The 21084-nt window shown below is 51.2% G+C and overlaps 1 protein-coding gene and 1 long non-coding RNA gene across 4 annotated transcripts in view; one reads left to right on the top strand and one right to left on the bottom strand.

Annotated features, from left to right (window-relative positions):
- ABL1 (ABL proto-oncogene 1, non-receptor tyrosine kinase) overlaps positions 1 to 21084 on the bottom strand; it is a 150850-nt gene that overhangs the window by 23569 nt on the left and 106197 nt on the right. For both annotated transcript variants that reach the window (XM_003995974.6, XM_023242856.2), the window contains exons 2-4: positions 13842 to 14015; positions 13000 to 13295; positions 4241 to 4513 (exon numbers count right to left, since the gene is read on the bottom strand). In XM_003995974.6, the coding sequence (XP_003996023.4) occupies positions 4241 to 4513; positions 13000 to 13295; positions 13842 to 14015 (743 nt within the window). The remainder of the gene's footprint in view (positions 1 to 4240; positions 4514 to 12999; positions 13296 to 13841; positions 14016 to 21084) is intronic.
- On the top strand, positions 1601 to 7235 carry LOC109494013. Of its 2 annotated transcripts, XR_006588879.1 has the most exons (4): positions 1601 to 2145; positions 3251 to 3344; positions 6711 to 6829; positions 6934 to 7235. It is a non-coding gene; the product is annotated as an uncharacterized LOC109494013 (long non-coding RNA). The 2 variants fall into 2 exon arrangements; XR_002737696.2 differs by lacking the exon at positions 6711 to 6829.

The following is a 21084-nucleotide window of genomic DNA, read 5'->3' as shown; positions in this document are numbered from 1 at the left end:
GGGAGGGGCTGAGAGGTCCGTTTCCCCCTCGCTCCCTGGTTCTCAACCAAGTGTCAGGGGAGCAAGGTTACGACCCCGGGGAAGCAGCATCCCGCACCCGTCAGAGACGGGGCTGCAGAGATGGGGCCGGGCTTCAGAGCCGGACCGAGGAAGGCGGTTCACCCGCCAGGTCCGCGGAAACAGCCACACACCGAGCCCCCAGAACTCGGGTCCTCGGGTTCGCAGGCGTATCCAGCCCACGGCCAGAACAGAACCCGCCGCGAGAGCGCGCAACGGTGGGCTCCGGGTCGCGCGGCCTCTCTCCCTGAGGCCCAGCCCCCTCGGAAGTCAGAGAGCCAGCGCGAGCGACTGTCCAGGGCCATCCTGGAGCCCTGGCTTCTCTGCTCACTTCTGCAGCTCTCCAGTAGAACCAACTGCCTGGGGGAAAACACCACCAACAAAACCCCGACCGAAACAGGCTGGCGGAGCAGGGCAACGGAGGCACCCTCTCGGCACGGCTGGCCGCGTGCAAACTGGCACCGGGACAGTCTCCTCACGGCCAACGGGGAGAACCCCTGGGGCACGGTCTGTGACAGCAAAGTACTGGAAAGCTGAAGGCTGCTAGACGCTGGAAGACATCCACGCGAAAGCAAGACCCCCGTACGTATACGGATGTGGAACGGGTGCCGAGCTACGTGGGGTGGACACTAGGAGGTGCAGGGCAGTGTCCACAGCATGCTGCCCTACGGTTAGAAGGACTACTTCCGGAAGGGCACAAAAATCCAGGGGGGAGGATACCGTGTGCGTACGTTACCTATTCGAAAAACAGGTAAAGAATTTAAGCCTTAACATTTTTCATCAACGTTATCTTCCACTTTTTTAACGGTAAGTCTGTCAGGAGCTTAGGAGTCAATCCTAATGCCACATTAGATCGAGAGCAGTCTTTCCCCGATTCTAGGACTTCCAGAACGGCTTCATAAGAAAAAAAGGAGGGCTCATAAACAAACTTCTGGAATACAGCTCATTTGAAACGTGGGACTTCCCTGTACTGGACGGTTGTTTCTCTCAGGCACATCCCACCTTTAGCATTGATCACACGCAGGTAAAGTTAAGCCTAGGATCTGGTGAATGATGTCAAAATTCAAACCAGCAAGTCCGGCCGGTGGCCTTTGCTGTAATTCCAGTTTCCCGCCCACAGGGGTCAGCCTAGCACCCTCCTGTCTCCCGTTTTTTGGTCTCCGGCCCTGAAGGTACAGGACCCAACGTTGCCTGGTGGATCAACACAGAGTCCGGGTTAAAGCAGGGTCTTGCCACCCCCTGCTGCTTCAAGAGGGTCTGCCTCTGCCCTCTGAGGGGCCAGCGACACAAAACAGGCAGGATGGGACGGACCAGGGGATGGTGGGAGGCAGACTGAGACTCAGGTGCCCGGCTGGGGTCTGGTGCAAAGAGCTGCCAGGGCTTTCCAAGGCGTCCTGAAGAGCGAGGGAGATCTAGCTGCCACCCGAGGGGAAGCGAATGGGGGGAGGGGAGGGGGATGGGAGACGTCTAAGACGCATGACTGTGGTTGACGTGTTCTGCATGGTGTGCGAGGGGCGAGAACTGGAATGACAATTAAGGAAAGGAGGAGAAGAAAGGAGCCGGGCTTTGGGGCAGGATGTCTGGGCCGGAACCCCGGGTCTGCGGCTCCCCGGCGGGTAACACCAGGCCAGTTGCCTGGCCCGCCCGCACTGCACGTTCCTCAAGCCTGAGATGGCAGTGACAGGCGGGCCCTTCCCTTACAAGGTGCCTGTGAGGATTAAGTGAGATGCTACACGCGGAGCGGGGCGCTCAGACTGCAGGCCCATAGTAAGAGCTCGATGAACAGTAACCGTAACTGTCATTTAGAACCCACTCAAGGTTCTCAACCTCTCCAGGGGCGATAAATGCCCCAAAGAGTGCTATCAATCTTACTGGACAAGCGGGAACCCTAATGTAGAGATGTGCCTTATGCGGAGGAGGAGGAAGAAGGGATAATTTACTTAGCACTTGCCCAGTACTGTATTTCGGGTTGACATACATCTCTAGAATCTGACGCCTTCCCTTTTCCCTAATTAGCTATCACCTGGGGTGACGACTCCGAGAAATCCACACAACTAGATTCTGTACTTTTTTACCGGCTGTAGGACTGTAAGTTAATAAGGCTCTTGGGGACAACCGTTAAAAGTATTAAAAAAAAAAGTTTAGTAGCGTATCATTAGAGAAATAGACTCCAAAAGGCACCCAACTTCCCGATAAGTCTGATTTGCGGGTACAAGAAAGCCACCACTGCCAGACAAGTCCCTCCGGGAGGCGCCCTGCCCTGACTCCCTGGCGGCGGCTCAGGAAGCAACGTCACAGCGTCAGCTGCTGGACTGTGTCCTCCCCACGCTTCGAGCAGCGCAAACTCTCCCTCTTTCTAACGTTTTCAAACAAGGCTTGCTGGGTGGAAACCAGGAATTTTGTGCTTTTGTTCCTCTTCGTTTCACGTGTGCAAATACTGGCGAGCGTGTGGGTGATGCCCGGGCCTTTAACGGTTTCTCAAGCCGGTCAGGGCCCGGAGGCCGGCCTGGTGTTCAGCCTCGTGCCAGATCGGGACACTGAGCACAAGCACACGCCTCTCCCTGGACTTGCCTGGTCTGGGGGTGGGGGGACGGGGCAGCGGCCGGTGCAGCGCATATCCAATCACCTTATTCCTGCGGATCAGACCCTCCACTGCGCCCCACTGCCGCCAGGAGAATGTCCCCGGCTCCGTAGCCTCCGTGACTTACCGGGGGCTCTATGCCCTCCGCCTCTGTCCAGGCCTCCGCTCCTCCACTCCGGCACCAACCCACCCTGCACTTTCTCCCCACCGTGGGGAGCTCACCAGTTCCCCCCCTCCCCACCTCGTGCCTGTGCGGTGTGAGGGCGCCTCGCTCCTGCCTCGGGCCCCGGTCACCCCACGCTGCAGGTTCTGTCATTGCCCGTCTCTCCTCCCAACTGCGCTGTTCTACCTACCTAGGCTGGCCTGGGGTGCAGAACTCTATTCGTAAAACCCTAGGGCCAAGCCCAGGGTCTGGCAAGCAGAAGCGAGGGTCTCGCTAAGTGTTTATTGAGTTTTTAAAAAATCATGTCTGGAAAGTATCCGGGAGTCCTCAAGTGACCCCAAACCATGCTACCCACCCCTCCCCCAACACACAAGCGTCAGTCCTGCCCCAAGGGCTGATCTAACGGGGTACGTTCAATATGAGCGCCACGAGCCCCCCTTGTTTTCTAGAACTGCAGACTGCGAGTCTTTCTCTGAAGCATCACTTTACATGAGCCAGAAACTGTAATTTCCACTTTGCTGCACCTCTGAGTACAGGCGGCAGGTAAGTAACAGAGTCCCTGAAAGGCAAGCGATCTGGCTGCCCGGGTCTCCAAGCACGTGCCCCACGGGCTCCTGAGAGGCGTGTGCGCGCCGGGGTCCCTTCCTCCAGCCGGGTGGATGTTTCCCTTCTTCTTCTTGTCCAACGGCTACAGGAGGGCCTCCCCTCAGCCTCCGCGTGGTTGTCAGGGTAATCGGTTCGCTTACAGCAAGTGCAAATGGCACAGGTCAACGCTAGGGGACGCTCTGGCCACAGGTAGAAAGCTCAGATCACATCCTGAAGGCCGAGCGCCCCGGATGAAACCCGCTGCTGGGCCTCAAGGTTTCAAAGAACTTCAAACCCCGCCCGGAAACTACGAACACCATGCGTTAGTGCAGACGAGAGAACGATGGCACGGAACCCGAGTAAGGAGCCCTGACGTCCCCTTCATGCCTCCGTCCGCTCGCATTTCCAGCAGTCGGGACCCACACGACACAGAACTGGATGGAACCTGCCAGGAACGCCCAACGCGCTTGCCTCCCAGATCTGCCAACAAACATCCACTGGAGAGTCCAATGCATTTTGGCTAAATCCCCTTCTTTCAAAACTCACAGCTCCTCCCCTCCTTCTCCTGCTTCTCGATAGGAAGTGATTCAAAGGCCACACGGACAGAACGGAAACCCACGGCTTTAAAAGACTCTTGCCACGGAATGAAAAAACTTCTCCGAATGACTAATCTTTTTACACCAAAAACCACAGCGTGCCTCAGCGCTCACCCTCCGTGGAGGCACGGAGTCTGGGAGGGGGACTGAACCCGTCGGAAGAGGTCGGCCGAGGCCTGCAGAGGCCCTTCCCGGGCTGCCCACCGGCAGCAACGAACCGTGTTCAGCCGCGAGCCGCGGCGGCAGCCCCAGACCTACCTTCAAGGTCTTCACGGCCACCGTCAGGCTGTATTTCTTCCACACGCCCTCGTACACCTCTCCATACTGGCCGCCTCCCAGCTTGTGCTTCATGGTGATGTCCGTGCGTTCCATCTCCCACTTGTCGTAGTTGGGGGACACGCCGTAGACGGTGGGCTTGTTGCGCTTGGGGGCCGGGTAATGGAGAGTGGTGATGAGCCCGTCCGCCACAGTCGAGTGATGATGAACCAACTCCGCCAAAGTGTTGAAGCGGCTCTCTGAGGAGACGTAGAGCTGAGGGAAACAGAGACAGCACAGCCTTCAGCCCACGGGCACGCACACACCCAGACAACTCTGCTGAGCCCAAGTGAGTGTGCAGAAAATCACTTAGACTGTGCTCCTCGACACTTGCTGTAATTTACTTGCCGAGGCAGAAAGATACAATAAAATGCCTCAGGGCCTTTGCACCTGCTGCTCCCTCTGCCTGAAATCCTTCGGCCACTTAATCATCATACGCCTGGGTCTCCCTTACCATTCCGAGCCCAGGGTAAATGTCATTGTCACTGTGCCACTGGACCTAGTCATCACCCAGCACTAGTCATCAAATCACCTTCCTTCCTTCTCTGCATTGTACTTACCGCTGGCTGATCGGTCCCTGTTTATCTGCTGGATTACTTCCTGTCTGTCAACACCTTCTAGAATGTCGGCTCTTGAGAGCAAAGCCCTAAGTGGTCTGTTTTTATCCTGGATCCCCAGTGTGGAGAACAAGAAATGAGCACATAATAGGCACTAAATAAATGCCTGTTGATTACATTAACGAAGAGCAGAACTTAGTATTTGCAGACTAAAAAAGAAAGGTTTTTTTTCGTTTTTAGTTTTTTTTTAACGTTTATTTATTTTTGACAGACAAAACCTGAGCGGGAGAAGGGCAGAGAGAGAGAGACAGAGAGAGGCAGACACAGAATCCGAAGCAGGGTCCAGGCTCTGAGCTGTCAGCACGGAGCCAGATGTGGGGCTCGAACCCATGAACTGTGAGATCATGACCTAGGCCGAAGCTGGACGCTTAACCGACGGAGCCACCCAGGTACCCCAAGAAAGTAATTGTTTAAAATTACGCTTATTACCTGAAACCTAGAATTATTACTTATAGTCATATAATCATCCAGATCTAAACGGTGACCCGAGATGGAAATCACTAAACAAAACCAAAATCTCTTTCTCATTCTTACTCCCTCGATCTGGGCTAAGGAGCCCCAGAGGCCAAGGCTTGCAAACCCCAGCTGGATGCCACCATGGGTGCCCCCGGTCAGCTCACGCCAGGAATGGATCGGGGGTGCACAAGGGCCACACAGCCTCCTCCGCCGTGGGGAAGGGAGGAGAGAGGATTACGGACACGAGTGCACACGACCCGTCCGCGTGTGGTTCTCGTCTGAACACACGGAAAGGAAAGGAAAAGAGCAGCTGACAGGCAGCCAGCAGTGGATGGTGACAGCTCTCTGTCTTCTTCTCCTTGTTTTGTTCGTTTCAGGGAGGCGGTGAGGGAGTGCTTCCACATTAAGCAATTCCACGTTGTAATCCACACAGGACATCTGGGCCCCAGGCAGACAAGGGATCAGTGAACCTACCAGCTCACGAAGGGCAGCCAGCGAGTGTGGGAAGGGGGAAAGGACACGAAAAACCAGGACTAGGTGTTCGTAAGACTTGCCCTGACTACAGAGACAGAGGAGGAACGCGGGTTTGAAAGAGCGGTGATGCCTGGGGCAGGAAGAAGAAAGGGGAAGGGGAGTCACCTATAGCTGCAGTATCTTGATTACCTAAAAACAGAAGAGGGGGGTGGGGTGGAAACAGAAAAAGGAAGAAAAAGCCTGAAGCACACAGCAGCCCAAGGCCTTGGCTGTCGGTTATGGGAGGCTCCCCACCACTTTCTGTAAGTTTGTAATAGGAAAGAATTAAAGTATTTTCAAAGAAGAAAATATTAACGAATGCATGAGTCGATGCCATTTGCAACCCTCGAGAGGGTAAATAGGATTCTTTCTCGCTTGGGGAGATGACAGAGTTTTAAAACTCAGGCGAGCCAGTGGCCAACTCTGACTTAGGGGTTTGTAATTTACAATCTTTTGGTTGCAATCCTAGCGAAACAAAATTCTTGAGCAACCCAAGAACTGTCGAGAAAGAGCCTCTAGCTCTGGGGGACTCGTCCCTCTGCAAGACGGTGCCCCCCAATGGCAGGACCTTTCAGGGTGAGGAGAAGGCCCACCAGGAGGCCCCACCGAGAACCTGACTCTGAGTGTGCTCAGGGTGCACGAAGGTGTCGGGAGGAGGCAGGGAGCACAGGCACCGCCAGCCTGGGAGCTTGCCCCGAGCCGAACGTCCACACGGTGACGTCCTTGGCACACTTGTCAGTGGGCAGGGCCGGGTGGGATGTGGGGACAGCCCCTAATCCCACCCCTCTCTGGAAACCTCTGTCAGTTGTCCAACTACCTCACTGCAGGTGCCAAGTGTTCCAAGCCATCCTGTTTCAGGGCAGCTGTTTTTGCTACCGTGGAGTGTAGACAAGAGGGAAGAAGTGCTCCCTGGAATCCAAGCCCCCCCCCCCCCAGCACTGGCACAGTAAGAGCCTATCCACCTGCTGGGCTCCCCAGGGCAGGGTGGGGGGAGGCGCAGGTCACCTGGGAGCAAGGCTCATTACCTACTTCTCCCCTTCTCCCTGGCAGCTTGCAAGGAGTGCTCTCCAACCCGAGGATCGAGGATCGAGGATCGAGGATTGAGTTCCCTCAACCACCCAGAATGCTAATGGCTCCCCAAGCCCTCGTTTATGCAGAATTCGTGCTTGGTCCCCTTTGATTCCCTCACAGGCTCTTCCTGCTAGAGATTTCAGAGTTACGGGAGGTTTCGCTGCTCACACCCACTTTATCCTTTTCTGTAATTAAATGTACAGACCCTGTGACTTAGAGTTCATCTGTCAGCGTAAAATTTACATACCGACGCTTATTAAATATTAAAGCTACTCTCCCTTTCCAGCGCAGTGCACGACCATCTTCTTTTTTTTTTTTTTTATTTTTTTATTTTTTTTTAAATTTTTTTTTTTTTTCAACGTTTATTTATTTTTGGGACAGAGAGAGACAGAGCATGAATGGGGGAGGGGCAGAGAGAGAGGGAGACACAGAATCGGAAACAGGCTCCAGGCTCTGAGCCATCAGCCCAGAGCCCGACGCGGGGCTCGAACCCACGGACCGCGAGATCGTGACCTGACTGAAGTCGGACGCTTAACCAACTGCGCCACCCAGGGGCCCCTGCACGACCATCTTCTAACAGTCAAGTCTGGAGGCTTCCTTCTGGTTAGTTCTGAGCTCCGCGCATTCTGCTAGTGAGCTGGGTGGTCTGCATCAGGAATTCATGGCCCGATCAAAGAAAGTGAAATTAGCATCAAGACGTTCAGAGAAGAAAGTGAAATTAGCATCACGAATGGCATGTCATTATCCTGCGCACCTGATCACATAAACACTCTGGCTGCTCAGCCGGGACTGGGCCTCTTCCTGATCGCACAGGAACCCCAAAGACAGGACCTGTCAAAGCAGCTCGCCAGAAACAGCTTTTCCTCCTGAGAGCCACACGGCCAGGCTTATCAGCGCTTAGTCCTGTGCCCCCTTTAGGGGCCTCGGACCCCGGAGTCCCACCCGGGAGGTACTGGTTACAGGTTACAGGCAGCCTGGCCTGAGAGCTTCCAGAGTCCAGCAGGAAGGCAGGACTTACTAATTAAGCAGGACTTAATAGTGCTCCGAGTCTCCCGGACAAGGGGAAGGTCAGCCACGTGTTAGCAGGCTTTTCCCCCGGAATGCCTGCACCTGCCAAGCCACCGTCAGGGTGGGTAAATCTTAAAAACTCAAGAGGTTGCGCGGTTGGCCCGTCCTGCCACCTCTGCTAAAGCTTAAGCCCAGATTCCATTCCCGTCAACCTGAACCCGTCACTTCGGCAGACCGTGACAATAAGCGTCACCTGGGAACTTCTTTGAAGAAAAGGACAAGGGCTTCAAGGGCTACAAGGAATTGTGAAACCTGACAGTGGCATCCCACAGAAGTAAATAAAGTGCAGACACAAATAGCCAGAACTAAAAATGATCCAGGCAGGGGGCTGGTGGAGAGGAACGCGCCTTTGACTCCACCGAGCTGGCAGGGAGCTTGGAGAAAGCACAGAGCGCGACACTCTGACCCCGGGGTACGTGGGGGTCTCCAGACTGTCAAGAGTCCTAGGAGCGGCGATGGCTCAGTTTGGTGCGGCCCGTGCAAGAGTCCAGCTCGAAGCTCCCCGAGCCCCGGGGCCGACTGGCCGGCCACAACTGCTGTCGAGGCTTAGGGACATGACAACAGCAGCGGTCCAGAGCCAAGAGGGCGGAGGCACCAAAGAAATCTTTTGGGGCCTTGGAGAAGAGTCTGCCATATTCAGCCGTTGTGTGAAGATTAGCTGTTTGAAAATAAGAATTAAACTTATGCAACCCCAGCCCGTCCCTCCTACCGACCTTAAATTTTCCCCTCAGAAATCCAAAAAGGATTGCATCAAGGCTCTGCTATGTGAGTCCTTTTTTTTTCAGGGCCGAGCCACACGGTCTCATGCGTGGCTGTGATACCGCCCCCACTACCTCTGACACTGTTTCCCTCATTCCAGGAACATGATCCCACCCCACACAGCCCCTCAAGTGCAGGCCTCACAGAGAGGCGCCTCCGCAGATGGCCGGCCCGATAACCCCGGGGGCTGAGCCGTCTCCAGGTGCTCGGACAGCTGAAGGGAGGGGTCTCTGCCAGGGAGGGAAGACGGCAGGAGGCCCAGCACGCTTGGGTGAGGCGCCCAGTGACGGACACAGCCCGGTCGAATGAGTTCCCTGTGCTCCAACCCGGAATGAAAGGAGCCCCTGGCACACCCCTGGCCGGCTTTTCGACCGACGGGTTGGCATCCTCATCGGACGCCTCTCAAATTCCCTGAATCATGTATCCCACACGCAGGCCTTACTCTCTCCCTCTGAACAGTATTTTGGACCAACCGGCGGCTAATGAGTCGTCAAACTAGATCATGCCTGCCCGAATCTGTTCCTAGGATGCCTGATTAAACAACTCCAGGGAGGAGAAACCGGGGCCCCGCGCAGCACAGACCTCAACTGATTACCGCTGGATAAACAACACCGATGGGAAGCAAGCTGTCAGCTCCGGGAGATCACCTCCCTCGCGGGCGGGGTGCTCTGCTCTTCTAATTCACTACAGAGGAACCCTTGTGGTCTGAAGGCACGGTTTCACAGGGCCCGCCACCCTGGAATGCACCCTTGCAGAATGGAAGGACCCAGCTCCACATCCGGGGTAGGGCGAGGCCCCAAAACACAAGCTGATAGGGCCGGTCTGTGGTCACGCATCAGCAAGCCCCTGTGCTCCTGTACAAACCTCTGCCGTCACAGAAAGCACCAGGTAGCAGCAATAAGGACTTCGGCCAGAAGACTTTGGGATGTGCGCAAAAGACAACAGAGAAGAATGTGAAAAAGAGAAACACACATGCATTCGTTTTGGGTGAGGAGAGCCATAAAAATGCTAAGAGGGTTAGGAGGAGGGGCCCAGCCCTACCCCACGCTGAAACATATTATAATTCTGGTATGGGAAGAGAACAGAGAGCAGATCGACAGACCCAAAATGCATAAGCTAATCTGGTATATTTCAAACATGTAGGAAAAGATAAATTTAGTAAACGGTACAGGGATCCCTCAAAACACTATGCGCATACGTTACGCGTTAACGAGACCGCCGTGGCCCATCGGGGACAGAGGTTTCCACGAGCCTGCTAAACACAGTGTTGATGAGGCGGAGGGACACAGGCCCTCCTACGTTTCTCATAGAGGGTGCAGGTCTCACCAGAAGCAAGGGGAGGAAACACATCTGTCCAATTTCTACGGGAGGTAATCTGACAACATCCACGTAAATTTTTTTTTTTTTAATGTTCATTTATTTTTGAGACACAGACAGATTGTGAGTGGGGTAGAGGCAGAGAGAGAGGGAGACATAGAATCTGAAGCAGGCTCCGGGCTCCGAGCTGTCAGCACAGAGCCCGACGCGGGGCTGGAACTCGTCAACCGCGAGCTCATGACCCGAGCCGAAGTCAGACACTCAACCGACTGAGCCACCCAGGCGCCCCGACATCTACACAAGTACTGAATGCACAGAACCTTCAATCAGTTCCAGCAACTTACTTCGCATACACTTATACCCCAAACAAAGTATGTGCGATATGTTCAAACCGCAGGATGTGACCCACTAGGGGGCCTCTGAAATACATTGAGGGGATTCTGGCCAGAACTTTTAAAGAAAATGAAACCGAACTGAATGGAATACAAAATACCAAGAGTGCATCACCTCTAGCGAGGGTAAGCAGGGTTTCAAGAATCTTCTGTTACCAGTGAGGACTGGGTGCTACTGTAAATGTTTTCATACAGTGTGCCAACGTTATTTATTTTTTTAAAGGTGTGAAAGCCACCTCGTGTTATTTATAACAGCCAAAGATTGGAAACCACCTAAAACTCAACCCCCAGGGGACTGCTTCAGTGAATGACGGTCCATCCGCACGAGGCAGTCATTAGTAAGAATGAGGTGGCTCTAAATGCGCTGCGGGAAAGCAATCTTCAAAAAATATTACTAGGTGGGAAAAGCAAGATGCAGACCAGTGTGGAGTTTGCATCATTTGTGCTTTTTAAAAAAATATAAACGTAAACCTGTACTGGGGAACTCTGAAAGAAACTGGTCACGGGGGGGTGGGAGGGGCCTCTGGGCAGGGGAACGGAATTAGGAGACGGAATTATTTCCCACTCTAATTCACTTTGTTCTTTTTTTTTTTAAACATGTGCACACATTACATGCCATTTAAAAAACACATCCAGGGGCGCCTGGGTGGCGCAGTCGGTTAAGCGTCTGACTTCGGCCAGGTCACGATCTCGCGGTCCGTGAGTTCGAGCCCCGCGTCGGGCTCTGGGCTGACGGCTCAGAGCCTGGAGCCTGTTTCCGATTCTGTGTCTCCCTCTCTCTCTGCCCCTCCCCCGTTCATGCTCTGTCTCTCTCTGTCCCCAAAATAAATAAACGTTGAAAAAAAAAAAAACTAAAACAACAACAACAACAACAACAACAACAACACATCCAGCATCTAGACCCAGCCCGATAATCTGCTATCTCCGCCCTCGACACTGGCAGAGTATAGCAGCAGGGTCTATAGCAGGGCCCGAGCCTGGTTCCATCGATCACGTAGGATGTGATTCTGGGCAAGAAATGTTCTCCCTCTTAAGTTCCCATCTCCTTAATGCAAAAATGCCGTAGTCCACAGCAACCTCTGCCCCGAGGACTGAGGTGAAGTCTAAAGAGACTGAAAAATGCAGCGGCCAACAGCAGGACCCCAGAAAACGTTAATCCCCCCCATCCCTTCGTGGACTCTTAAGCAGTGTTCATATAAAGATCACAAAACCACATATATCAACTCTTTTACAAAACTACAAGTGAGGGGGTGCCCAGGTGGCTCAGTCAGTTAGGTGTCCGACTCTTGGTTTCGGCGCAGGTCACACGATCTCACGGTTCGTGGGTTCGAGCCCCGTGTCAGGCTCTGCACTGGCAGCACAGAGCCTGCTGGTGATTCTCTTTCTCCCTCTCTGCCCCTCCCCTACTGTCTCTGTCTCTCTCAAAATAGATAAACTTAGAAACAGGGGCCCTTGGGTGGCTCAGTCGGTTAAGCGTCTGACTTCGGCTCAGGTCATGATCTCACAGTTCACAAGCTTGAGCCCCACATGGGGCTCTGTGCTGAGAGCTCAGAGCCTGGAGCCTGCTTGGGCTTCTGTGTCTCCCTCTCTCTCTGCCCCTCTCCTGCTTGCATAGTCTCTCCCTCAAAAACAAACATTAAAAAACAAACAAAAAACCCAAAAACTACAATCTGGGTTTGGAAATCTCTTGATACGATGACGCGATCTCATTTTTGTTTAAAAACTGTGTGTGTGGGGGCGCCTGGGTGGCGCAGTCGGTTAAGCGTCCGACTTCAGCCAGGTCACGATCTCGCGGTCCGTGAGTTCGAGCCCCGCGTCGGGCTCTGGGCTGATGGCTCAGAGCCTGGAGCCTGTTTCCGATTCTGTGTCTCCCTCTCTCTCTGCCCCTCCCCCGTTCATGCTCTGTCTCTCTCTGTCCCAAAAATAAATAAACGTTGAAAAAAAAAATTAAAAAAAAAAATAAAAACTGTGTGTGTGTATGTATGTATCCGCCTGTAGACACATACACACGTGATCTTATCTGTAGGAAGAATGTCATGTACTTATTTGGCGGAAGTGCTCTTAAGGGGCCTTTTACCCTAAAAGTACCTACCTGTCACTGCAACTTCACCCACTGGAGATGAATTGCTATCACAACAGATTTTTTAAAAGGGAAGAGACTTAATATCTTACAAGAAGTGGGTCCAAGAACCAACAGGTAATTCCCCGTCTTATGAAACAGCTAACAACAAAACCCCAGCAGGACGGGCACAGGGCCACCCCAGGCCCACGGACTTATCACATCATCACGTGATCGGTCCTCGACAGAAGGTCTTTCACGGGCTACCGGCACGCCGCCTGCGGTCACTTGAAGATGTCGTCTTCGAGCGCCTTCCCGGTTGAGCTTCGCCGCGGTAACTTCTCAGCCCCAGTGGCAGGAGCTCTGGGTCCCCCTGGCCAAAGACTAGCCGCCCGCCCGTCCCCGCGGCCCACCCCCAGCCGGTCAGCTCCCCCGTCTGCGGTCCCCTACCTTGCCATCAGAAGCAGTGTTGATCCTGTAGTGGTACACTCTCCCTTCGTATCTCAGCGAGATGGACCTCTGGCCGGGGCTGCTCTCGCTCTCCCGCACCAAGAAGCTGCCGTTGATCCCGCTGCTCAGCAGGTACTCGGCGGCGTTGCGGGACACGGGCCCGTGGTACCAGGAATGTTTCTCCAGACTGTTGACCGGCGTGATGTAGTTGCTCGGGACCCACCCTTGGCCATTTTTGGTTTGGGCCTCACACCATTCCCCATTGTGGTTGTAGCCTAAAACCCGGAGCTTTTCACCTTGGAAGAGAATCAAACCAGACGTCAGCTTCTGACGCCGGCTTTGTTCATCCCCGTGTATTCTTATAGGATTACTAAAAAATCTCCAAATTCCTAACTACCTGCTTCGCGGGAACAAATCCGCATAAATGTACGCATTTGTGGGTCTGCAGAAGAATACAGAACATGCAGAGAGATACACAGCCTCGGTTTTCGTAAATAATATACGCTGCGTTACCCAAGTGTTATGTTCCCAACATAAGGAAGTTTCTTAGGGAAAAGATACTTTTTCTCAAAACAAAATAAAATAAGAGAAAAGTAAAAGGTGTTTTCCGTGTCTGGCCCATGTGTCCCTTTCACTATGAAATAGGGGATGTGCGTTTTCTAAGGACTTATCATATAGGAACTCTTCTCCTTTAGGAAAAGTGGCTCTCTTATAAAGATGCTGGGCTTTTTTGGGGGACCTCCCTGCATTCCAACTTTAAAGTGAAGGGGTATTCAGTCAAGCCTCAGTTTCCCCTGATTTCTGTCTCTTGCAACCCCCCATGTGGTCTGTGGCCCTTTTACCTTTAGTGATGCTTAGGGTGTTATCCCCACTGGCCACAAAATCATACAGTGCAACAAAAAGGTTGGGGTCATTTTCGCTGGGACCAGCAAGAAGGTTTTCCTTGGAGTTCCAACGAGCCGCTTCGCTCAGACCTTGGGGCTCAAAGTCAGACGCTACTGGCCTCTGAAGGGCTTCTGGAAGAGAAAAGAAGAAAGGAACAGGAAGAGGTGGGGAAAAAAAATTAGTTTCATTCTCAGGAGCAAAAATAGTCTGCTTCCATCATTATACTTTTCTAATCTATTTCGTAACATCGACATGCCTTTTGTATTAATAAGAAAGGCCGGAGAATAAAAACGGACCCTTCCTTCCCCAAACCCTGTGAAAAGCATCAAGCATTTTCCTTCCAAGGTGGCAATTACTGTTCCTAAATAGCTTCAGCTTTTTAAGCTCATTCATTCAAAATGACCTCAGTTAAAAACGGAAATACTCCAGGGTGCCTGGGGGGCTCGGCTGCTTAAGCATCTGACTTGCTCTTGGCTCAGGTCATGATCTCCCGGTTCGTGGGTTCAGGCCCCACGTCGAGCTCTGTGCTGACAGTGCAGAGCCTGCTTGGGACTCTCTCTCTCTGCCCCTCTACCCTCATCTCTCTCATTCTCAAAATAAATAAAACTTAAAAAAAAAAAAAGAATACTTTAAAAAAAAGAACAAAAAACAGAGGACGCCTGGGAGTGGGGGGGCAGTGGGGAGCTCAGTTGGTTAAACGTCTGACTTTGGCTCAGATCATGATCTCATGGTTCGTGGGTTTGAGCCCCGCATCAGGCTCTGTGCTGACAGCTCAGAGCCTGCTTCAGATTCTGTGTCTCCCTTTCTCTCTGCTCCTCCCCCACTCAAGCTCTCTCTTGCTCTCGCTCTCAAAAATAAATAAACATAAAAAAAAAATTTTTTTATATCTCGTTGTAATGAACCGCTACAACATGAAAAACGAGGGTCTTTCGATGCTAGCTTTTTGTACTCCTGACTGAAGTAAACCTTTAGGAATTGTATTTGCTAAAAGAGTAAATCCCAAATTCTGTCATTACTGTTTGGTCATCTCATTTTATGAATCATGAGGGCAAAGATCATTTCAAGGAAGAGGGTCTGGTAACACTGCCATTTCCTAGAAGCCTTAGTGATGGGCTGGGCCCCCATTCTCTTGAGTGTTCACACGGGCTCTAAAGGCACACCTAGCACAATCGTGACGGGGGACTGATCAATTAACCAAAAAAAGCTAGTTAAAAGCAGAAAATTATCTTTTTCAAAGATGTGGGATCTCCCACCCCCACCTGAATGCAGTTGGTTTGCTGGCCTTGACTCTGCGGGGACAAGGCCTGTCCTTTCGAGGGTGGGCACGTGCGAAGCACATTCCCAGCTTCAGCTTGCTGCAGGCTGGGGGAAATTGGGAGCCATATGCCATCTATTGGCTTACGACGGGCTCGCTCTCACCCGGTCGGGTAGCAACGTTTAAAACCACCCGTCCTTACTGACTATGTCTGAGGCGTCCATCTGGAGTTCACAGGTACAGTTCTCTTCTTACAACTGCATTTCACTGGTTTCATATTGAACAAGTAATGAAAACAACAAGTGTATCTGAAATAAAGAGATGTGGAAAGAAACACAAGGGGCTCTGCGTGTGGCCAAGAGCAGTAAGCAGCAGCGGAGTGGCGGGGTTGGCTGCCCTATCCCGTGGGTCCCGGGCACTGGGGGGGCAGGTGTTACAGGAAGCAAGAGCATGATGGTCAACCCAACAAGTCGGTCACGTGGAAGCGAGTCCAAAGAGCTTCCATTGTGCTTATATTAAGTAACACCATTAGCCTCAGGATTCTTAACGTGAAAGAATTCTTACATATCGACAGAACAAGATAAATCCTCCACTGGGGGGGGGGGGGGAGGGAGGAGGAGGAGGGAGGAAGGGACCAAAGCATGAATAAGCAATTCACAGGAAATTTAAATTACCATTAAACTTGGGAAGCACGTTAGGCCTGGCTAATAGTCAAAGAAATGCAAAGTCTTCGTCAAATGGGCAGACCCATTTTCTTGAGGCTAAGTCAGTGTAAGGCTTGAAATGGAGCTCTCATGCAAAGCTAGCGGCTGCTGTAGAAAGTGCTATACACGTTAGGAGGGCAACTGGAAATACAAATCGAATCTCTAAATAATTCCATAACCTTTGCTCTACCTCCAGCAATTATCCCGAGACTCACATGATTATTTCTAGATACTGATTGTTTTTAACATTTTTCAAGTGTTTCTGTTTGAGAAAGAGAGAGAAAGCGAGCGTGTGCACGAACCTGAGCCGAAGTCAAGTCGGAAGCCTAACCGACTGAACCACTCAGGCGCCCCTCTATATACTAATTTTGAAATAACAGCACAGAAAAAGAGAAGTACAAGGTATCTATCAATAAAAGATAAGTTAGTTTGCGGTCCATCCGTAATACAGAATACATTCAGAACATCATTCAAGATATTTTTACACAAAAACTACTACTGGCTTGGGAACACACTCACAGTAATGCATTAAGTGCTCATACTACAACCTGTCATTTGCAGCGTGATCCCAATTTTGTAAAAACTGAACGAAGTACAGAAGGGACTGCACCAAACTGTGAACAGTAGTTGACAAGGGGTGTGTGTGGGGGGGGTAGGATTACAAACATCTAACATTTTCTCTGTTCTTTTCTGTGTTTTGGCTCATTTCTCACAATGGATGTGGGTTGTTTTTGCAATTCAGAAAACAGTGACAAAAACAGAGACACTGCCATCGTAAGTAGAAGCCAGCTGACACTTCCACAATTGATCATCTAACCTGAAAAAGAACCCTGGGGGAGGAGGAATCTCCTCGTGGTGTCCTGAAAAAACATTTGTGCACCTCCCTCTGGAGTCCCAACCTCGTGGCCATGAGCACACAACTCTGGCAGACCAGGCCCACACAGGAAATTAAACCAAAGTCATGAATACAGAAATGCTTTTCTTCTCAAATGCCATTTGACCTCTTCTATCAAACATTCTGCAGCATCTGGATTTGATCAAAGTTACATAATCAGGGGGAAGTGGCCTGGAAAACACCTGGAAGAGGCAGAAGGCCGATACTCGCCCAGGGCGGCCTGTGGACTTCAAGTCAGGGTTCAAGAGGGACTGTCCCCGACAGGGAGACCGATGCTGGGAATTTCTCGCGAGGGGATGAGCCCTTTGTCAGGAAGGAAAGGGCCTCCCACCGCTTTTTGATTCAACAGGACGTCAGGAAATCCAAGGCAGTCTCTCCGTCTTCCTCTCCAGTTCTTGCTCCATTCCACAAATTTATGGCCGAAGCCCAAAGGGAAGTAATGCCCACGCATGCCTCTGGATGGAGACACTGAAGTGTAGCCACAGTCCGACACCAAAACCTTCCAGTCAATTCCCCATCCAGGCTGATGTCAAAATTGACTCACGGTGCATAAATGCCAAGTTCCTTGCTTCATCTCATAGTGAACTGTGCTCGTCAACCTTAAAAATGATCACAGCTCACAAGGCCAACACTGCAGAATGTACTTAAACCTTCCTGGCTAAACGCGGGGACTTTCTGCCAGGCCCACTGTCAGGAAGTCGGACCCTTAAAGAAGCCCCGAAGCTTCATTCAAGAAAGATGTCCAAAATAGCTCCCCTTTTCTGTTCTTCCAATGGATCTTTTGGCTATTGTTAAGTCTTGGGAAAGAAATTTCAGCGTCTGTCGGGGCGCCTGGGTGGCTCGGTCGGCTAAGCATCCAACTTCGGCTCCAGTCACGTGATCTCATGGTTCGTGAGTTTGAACCCCACATACGCTCTATGCTGACAGCTCAGAGCCTGGAGCCTGCTTCGGATTCTGTGTGTCCCCCCCTCCGGCCCCAACTCTCTGCCCCTCCCCTGCGCTCATGCTCGGGCCCATGCCTGCTTAACTTATTTCTAAGTAAATATTCTAAGTATTCTAAGAAAATGGCTTGGGTCTTTAAAGTACAAGTTAAAGATCTTCTTATACAAAAATAATCCTTTCTTAAAGTTGTGAGTCAGTGATCAAAAATGTTTACGGAAGATTCTCAGATAAGGCGTATCTGGTCTAGACGGCCAGGGGCTGCCCCTGCACCCACCAAGGGCAAACAGGAAGAGAAGTAAAATGTTGGTGACCTTCAGGGGCCGTGAGGCTACTTCACAGACCCGAGGGGAGGGATTTCACCTCCAGGGAAAACATCCCTGGGAAGCTTCCCACCTTCCTGTAGGTGCTGGTGCCCAAGGCCTCGGTTTGCTCTGTGAGTACAGAGCGAGCGGAGTGGGCTCTCCTTCAGTGGGGAGGGGAGGGGAGGGGAGGGGAGGGGAGGGGAGGGGGGGGTCGGGAGGGGGCAGGGTGTGTCAGGCGTGATAAACACTCCCTCTCCTTTTGCTCACATGCAATTCTTTAAACCCTTGTTGTTTATTCTTATTTCCTCTGTGGGCCTTTCACTATTACCCTCCAGTTCAAGGAATCTCTGTAATTCAGAAATCTATAAAACAGATCCCTCAAAAAGGAGGGAAGGCTTCGTGTTTTATTTCATACTCGGTTCCAACTGATGAGATCATGCTCAGACTATTCTCAAGTCAGTATACAACAGTCTCCTACAACTTTTTAGAATATGAGCTTAGAGGAAAAGTATTATTTCCCACAATCTGAACTTGATGAAAGTCCTTTTACCCACTTTCTACACGGTCCTTTATTTTGTAATTTACACCCTCACCCAGAGCGGCTAAAATTATTTAAAAAACGGGCTTAGTTGAATACAGCCTTGGCCTTAACATCACACTTCACAACATCTTCCCAGCACCCCCAAACACTGTGTTAGCTGCTGGGGAGCAGGGGCAGGGCGAGGTGGCAGTGATGCGAAGAATCCCCACACGGCCTCTGCCCCTTGGGGGAAGAGAACACAGCTGGGGAAAATGTACGCGGCCTCGACAGCAAAAGTCAAATAGAAGACCAGGTGAATTTCTAAGAACGCAGACATTGGGGCGAGGAGGTGTGAAGGGGCCCGTCACCAGCATTACACAGAAGGGGCTCCTGAGTAAGACCTCGCCTGGCAAGGGAAGCAGGATTAACACAGGGATCCAAGGCGAGCCTGACACACTGAGGCTACTCAGGGAGGGATCTTCATCCGTGCTGTGGAAACCTCTGGCGATGTCTGCGGATGCCTCCAAAAAAAGTCAGGGACGCCTGGGTGGCTCAGTCGGTTGAGAGTCCGGCTTCGGCTCAGGTCATGATCTCGCGGTCTGTGAGTTCGAGCCCCGCGTCGGGCTCTGTGCTGACGGCTAGGAGCCTGGGGCCTGTTTCGGATTCTGTGTCTCCCTCGCTCTCTGCCCCTCCCCCCGCTCATGCTCTGTCTCTCTCTGTCTCAGAAATAAACACTAAAAAAAAAATTAAAAAAAAAAAAAAAGTCTGCAAATGCAGAGAATATGGAGGGCTGTAAGGGAAAACAGCTGTATGGAAACAATCCTCAAATCTTAAACAGAAATTTATTTGTGATACAGGGCTTCCTCATTAATGCGTTAAGTATCTACTTATTAATGGATTAAAGAAACAAGATCTAGTAGTAACTACTATCATTTCAAAGTTCTGATATGTGTAAGTGATAATCACAACTGTTACACGGACACGAAAACATCGGATTTCTACTGGTGACAAAGTCACCAATACTGCTAACCTGACTGTGGTTTGTTACCTACCTTCTTTAAAAAATGATATACTAATTTTCAGTTAGAGGTTAGTGAAATAAAGTTCTAAAATTTTCCCATCCAAGGAAATGGAGCCCCTGAATTCTATCCCAGACCCCAAGGACTTTCCAGGCTAACAACTCCTACACTATAGATTTGGTTCAGTAGAACCCCTGTAATCTGACAGGGGGAGGGGCCTAAAAAGAAGGCTGCTATAAATTAGTGAGAAGTCCTAATTATGCAGTTTTCTTTTTAAATAAATGCAGTTTGGGGGCGCCTGGGTGGCTCAGTTGGCTAAGCGTCTGACTCTTGATTTTGGCTCGGGTCACGATCTCACAGTTCATGAGTTCAAGCCCCGTGTTGGGCTCCATATGGACAAGACAAGAGCCTGGTTGGGGTTCTCCACCCCTCCCCTGCTTGCTCTCTTTACTCTCTCTCTCAAAGTAAATAAACTTTAAAAATAAACAAATAAGTAAACAAATAAATGCAGTTTTAGCACTTCCCACTTACAGGCATTATAAGCGTTAAGCTAAATGGGTTTCTGGAGAAAACTCCTTTTAAAAATAAGAAGTAAAAAAAAATAATAATAATAATAACAAATAAAAAATAAAGTTACTTAAAATTAGACCAAGGTGGGGCCCCTGGGTGGCTCAGTTGGTTGAGCTCCCGACTTTGGCTCAGGTCATGACCTCACGGTTCACGGGTTTGAGCCCCACATCGGGTTCTGTGCAGACAGCGCAGAGCCTGGATCCTACTCTGGATTCTGTGTCTCTCTCTCTCTCTCTCTGCCCTCCCCTGTTCACGCTCTCTCTGTCTCTCAAAAATAAACAAACATTTAAAAATTTAAATAAATAAATAAAATTAGACCAAGGTTTAAGTATTTCCCCAGGAATCTTTACATTATCATGTTCCTAGCAAATCAAGTTTAGAAAACAGAATTCTCCGCGTCGTCTCTATCAGCAGTCCAAGTATTAACTTTCTGAAAGATACACAGAGCCGGTCCCCTCCATCAAAAAGCAAAAACAAAAAGAATTCTGTATCGCTTTCTAGGACTCTGTTGTCAAAGCCTACGGTTACTGGAGACGGAGCATAAAGACGGAACACCTCACCATCTTCAAACCACTCTGAATACGACACCCCCACACCTCACCCCTGCCTCATCCCAGCTAAGTTTACACCCACATCGTGGCCACTTTTCCTCCTCAATCTCCCTGAGGGGTCCTGTCCTGTCCGTGTGCCCCACCGTGCCCTTGACTGGTTTCCCTGACTCTGCCCACTGCGTTGTGCCTCCACACTGCCACCAGAGGGGTCTTTCTAAAACGCAGCTCCGACCGAGCGGCTCTCCTATTAAAATCCCATGGAGAAGGCTGCTGGCAGAGGCAGAAGAGATCCTGCCTGTCACTGGCCAGCCACTACGTACTAGCAGGGTCACCTGTGGCAACACAAAGAACAGGACGGTCAAGTGCCCTGCAGGGTAGACTGCGGTTTGCAGATTAACAGGCAAGACGCGGTTCCTAGCGTGTAACAGGCCCTCTCAGCACG

The sequence above is a fragment of the Felis catus genome, chromosome D4 (genome assembly GCF_018350175.1).
Source record: "Felis catus isolate Fca126 chromosome D4, F.catus_Fca126_mat1.0, whole genome shotgun sequence".
In the NCBI taxonomy this organism is placed as follows: Eukaryota; Metazoa; Chordata; class Mammalia; order Carnivora; family Felidae; genus Felis; species Felis catus.
This window is presented reverse-complemented; position numbering and strand designations above follow the sequence as displayed.